Source organism: Triticum aestivum, chromosome 3A, assembly GCF_018294505.1.
Source record: "Triticum aestivum cultivar Chinese Spring chromosome 3A, IWGSC CS RefSeq v2.1, whole genome shotgun sequence".
NCBI classification, from domain to species: Eukaryota; Viridiplantae; Streptophyta; class Magnoliopsida; order Poales; family Poaceae; genus Triticum; species Triticum aestivum.
In genome coordinates, this window is record NC_057800.1 from 182,417,753 (window position 1) to 182,421,145 (window position 3,393).

The 3,393-nt window shown below is 55.5% G+C and overlaps 1 protein-coding gene across 1 annotated transcript; it reads right to left on the bottom strand.

Moving 5' to 3' along the window:
* Positions 1-272: 272 nt before the first annotated feature.
* LOC123058209 (uncharacterized) lies at positions 273-1,424 on the bottom strand. The gene has a single exon (XM_044481008.1). The coding sequence runs from the start codon at positions 1,301-1,303 to the stop codon at positions 587-589; it is 717 nt and encodes a 238-aa protein (XP_044336943.1). The 5' UTR covers positions 1,304-1,424; the 3' UTR covers positions 273-586.
* Positions 1,425-3,393: the final 1,969 nt, after the last annotated feature.

Sequence of the window (3,393 nt, forward strand, 5' to 3'; positions counted from 1 at the left end):
AAAGAAAAGTTAAAGACTTATAAAAAGTAAATGAAAAGTAAACAATAAAAAAAGAAAAAGGTAAAGAAAAAAAGAAAAATGAGAATGAAAATTTATTTTTGGAAAAAGAGAAGCCACTGTGACTTCCTCTCCGACAGGCAAAACTCACTTGTGTAGGGCGAGAAAAAGAAACAAAACAAAGTACTTTTCTTGTAGGCTGACAAAAATAACCAAAAGAACACACTTGGGAAACTTGGGCTGCACAGCAAAGGGAACAAGGCCCAGAAGAAAAATAAAAGAAAGGATCTCTCATCTCCACCGGCCCGTGCAGCGACAAAGAAAAGAGCTGGTTCGAGCCAACGTACACGTACACACGATTGTTATTGACTGAGACTTTGCCAAAAATCAGTCGACTGATATTTAGCGTAGCCGTTATCCAGAACTTCATGGAGCACAGCGGAAACATACAGATCGTAGAAATATATTCTACTATACTATGCAGTAAACAAATAGTAGTATACCATATATGTGCTCAAAGAAAAAGGAAATATAGTAGTACCACACACATAATATCACTAGTATAATCCGCATTTCATCAGATAGTTCTTCACTTGCTCATGATTTCCATGGGCACTGGGTCGGCTGGCTCTGCTTTCTGACACAGGGGCTGCTCCTGCCAACCCTGCAGTGGCTGATGCGCCTCCACCATGTTCACCTTGCCGCGTCGCACCATCACGCTCCCGCAGCTCGCCACGTTCGCGTCGCCGCACCGGTCGACGCGCACGGCGCCGCAGCGGCTAACGTCCGCCGACCGGCACCGCGCGACGCCGAGCGAGCCGCACCAGTCGGCGCGCGCCTCGCGACACCGCCCCAGCGCCACGTCGGAGCAGTTGCCCACGTCCGCCTCCCGGCACCGCCCGAGGCGCAGCTCCCCGGCGCCGTGCACGCGCGCGGCGCCCTTGCACCTCCGGATGCTCACCGTGCCCGCGCGCTCCACGGCCGCGGACTTGCACCGCCGCACGGCGACTTCCCCGGCCCCGTCGACGCGCACCGCGTCGCACCTGTGGAAGGACACGGCGCCGCAGGCCTCTGCCGCCGCGAAGCTGCACCGGGCGAAGCGCACGTCGCCGCCGCCGCCGCCGCGCACGACCACGTGCTGCAGCCTGCTGACCTCGAGGACGCCTGGGCTGACAACGGTGAGCGTGCCGCCGTTGCACCGGAGCACGCCCTCGTGGATGGTCGTCTCGGCGCCGTCGATGACCACGGTGAACTGGTGATTCACGGCTTCGGCGGAGGGAAGGGCTTTCGGGTCGACGGCCACCATTTTTCCCTCTGAAATGTGAAATCTACCTCTATTTACTTTCTTTTGTTGAGAAAAAACTGCTTACTGCTGAGTACTGACTTGGAACTTGGAAGGCGAAGGTATTATAAAGAGCCATGTTGCTTAAGGGCTAAGGTAGCAAGAAGTTAATCAATGGCTCGCTGTCAAATGAGAAGGACTCGCGATTGAGATGGGCCGTTTGCTAGTTGCACCGCGCCAACCAGCGCCGCCCAACGGTGCACATTAATCAGATGTTGTTGAGCTATGTACGCTTAGGGCATCTTCGATGCCGACTCGTAAACCTCTCGCAATCGTTCGGATCACGAAAGTCATCCAATGTCGATCAGTATCGGTCCGCGGAGAGGTTCGGACACGATTTCTCCCGCAAACTGAAGACAAACGTAGGAAAGGTTTACAGGAATCCGAACATGAGAAACGTTGTTGTTCACCCACTGGCCCACCCAAAAGGAGGGTCGAGCCTGTGCTTTCGTAGCATCCCGCATTGTTTCCGCGCTAAAATCTCTCACTTTCTTCTTTCACTCCCCTCCGTTCTCCGCCCAATTCCTACTCTTTTCTCCCACACCTCTTCTTCCCTCCGCCGCCGACGTGTGGAGCCGTCGGAGAACCTGTCAAAGATGGAGGTGTGGAGGTGCGGGAGGATCCGAGCATCACGCTCGCTCGGAAGATCAGCTCAAAGATGCAGCAAAATCACCGCGTCAAAAGCGAAGGCTGCAAAGGAGGACAAGATGAGGAAGCGTCTGGCCGCCGGTGGGCCTGGTGGTGGCGATAGTCGTTGCGGACGGGGCGATCGGCGAGGCCGTGGAGGACGCCACCAGACGGGCGCGCCCATAGTACTGACGGCGCCATGGCCGGAGCCTTACAAGCCTTCGTACTACTACGCAGCCAAGCAACTCGCAAACCCCGTCGGTACGGTTCCTTACATCGTTGATATTAACGCGACACCACACTTCTTGGAGTGTTCTTCGACGTCGCTCGTTTGGGCGAGGACGGCAGGCGGAGAGCAGATGGGTGCCCGCGCGCTGCTGCAATCCCGAAAGCGGGGGAGCCGGCGTACGACGCGAACAGGGAGATGCTCGATATCATCCACAACGGAGGCGAGGGAGGACGAGGGGTCTATGAGGACGGGCAGGTGGAAGATTTGGATCCCACCCAGTCTGACAACTACCAGCAGCAGTAATCCTGCACCCAGACGGCCACGCAACAGTCCTAGACCCAGACCGGCGATGGCTCATAGCAACAATAGCATTGGGCCGCCAGAGGGCAGCATCCGGAGGGGGGAGGAGGGGGAGGAGAAGGAGGAGGACGGCGTCGACGATGATCCAGATGATACAGCCGGTGATCCGAAGAAGAAGGTGTAACGCCCCAGTTATAATTTCCATATTTGTATCCAACTCTTGCCGTCTCCGGCGCTTAGTTATATTTATTTCTCGGGTTCGGGTCTTTGTCTCCGTGTGTTGTTTTCTTTTTCGTGCATCTCTTATCATGTCATCTCGTGCATCGCATTTGCATACATGTTCATCTCATGCGTTCGAGCATTTTCCCCGTTGTCCGTTTTGCATTCCGGCGCTTCGTTCTCCTCCAGTGGTCATTTCTAGTCTTCTTTCGTGTGTGGGGTTTAAACATTTCCGGATTGGACCGAGACTTGCCAAGAGGCCTTGGTTTACTACCGGTAGACCGCCTGTCAAATTTCGGGTCATTTGGACTTCGTTTGATACTCCTACGGTTAACCGAGGGACCGAAAAGGCCTCGTGTGTGTTGCAGCCCAACACCCCCCAAATTTGGCCCAAAACCCACCAAACTCTGCTCCATGCCCTAGAGCGTTCGACCACGATCGTGTGGGCGAAACCGCACCTCATTTGGACTCTCCTAGCTCCACTTATGTCTATTTATAGACCCCCTCCTCCAAATCCCGGATCCCCTCGTCTCAAACCCTAGTTTTAAAAAAAAACAGCTCCCAGCCACCGACGGACATGTCCGCCGCCTGACCGGACACGTCCGCCGGCGCCCCCGACCACTCCGGTGCCGCCACGTGGCAGGACCACATCGCCGCCGCCGCCGACCCGCGGGAGCCC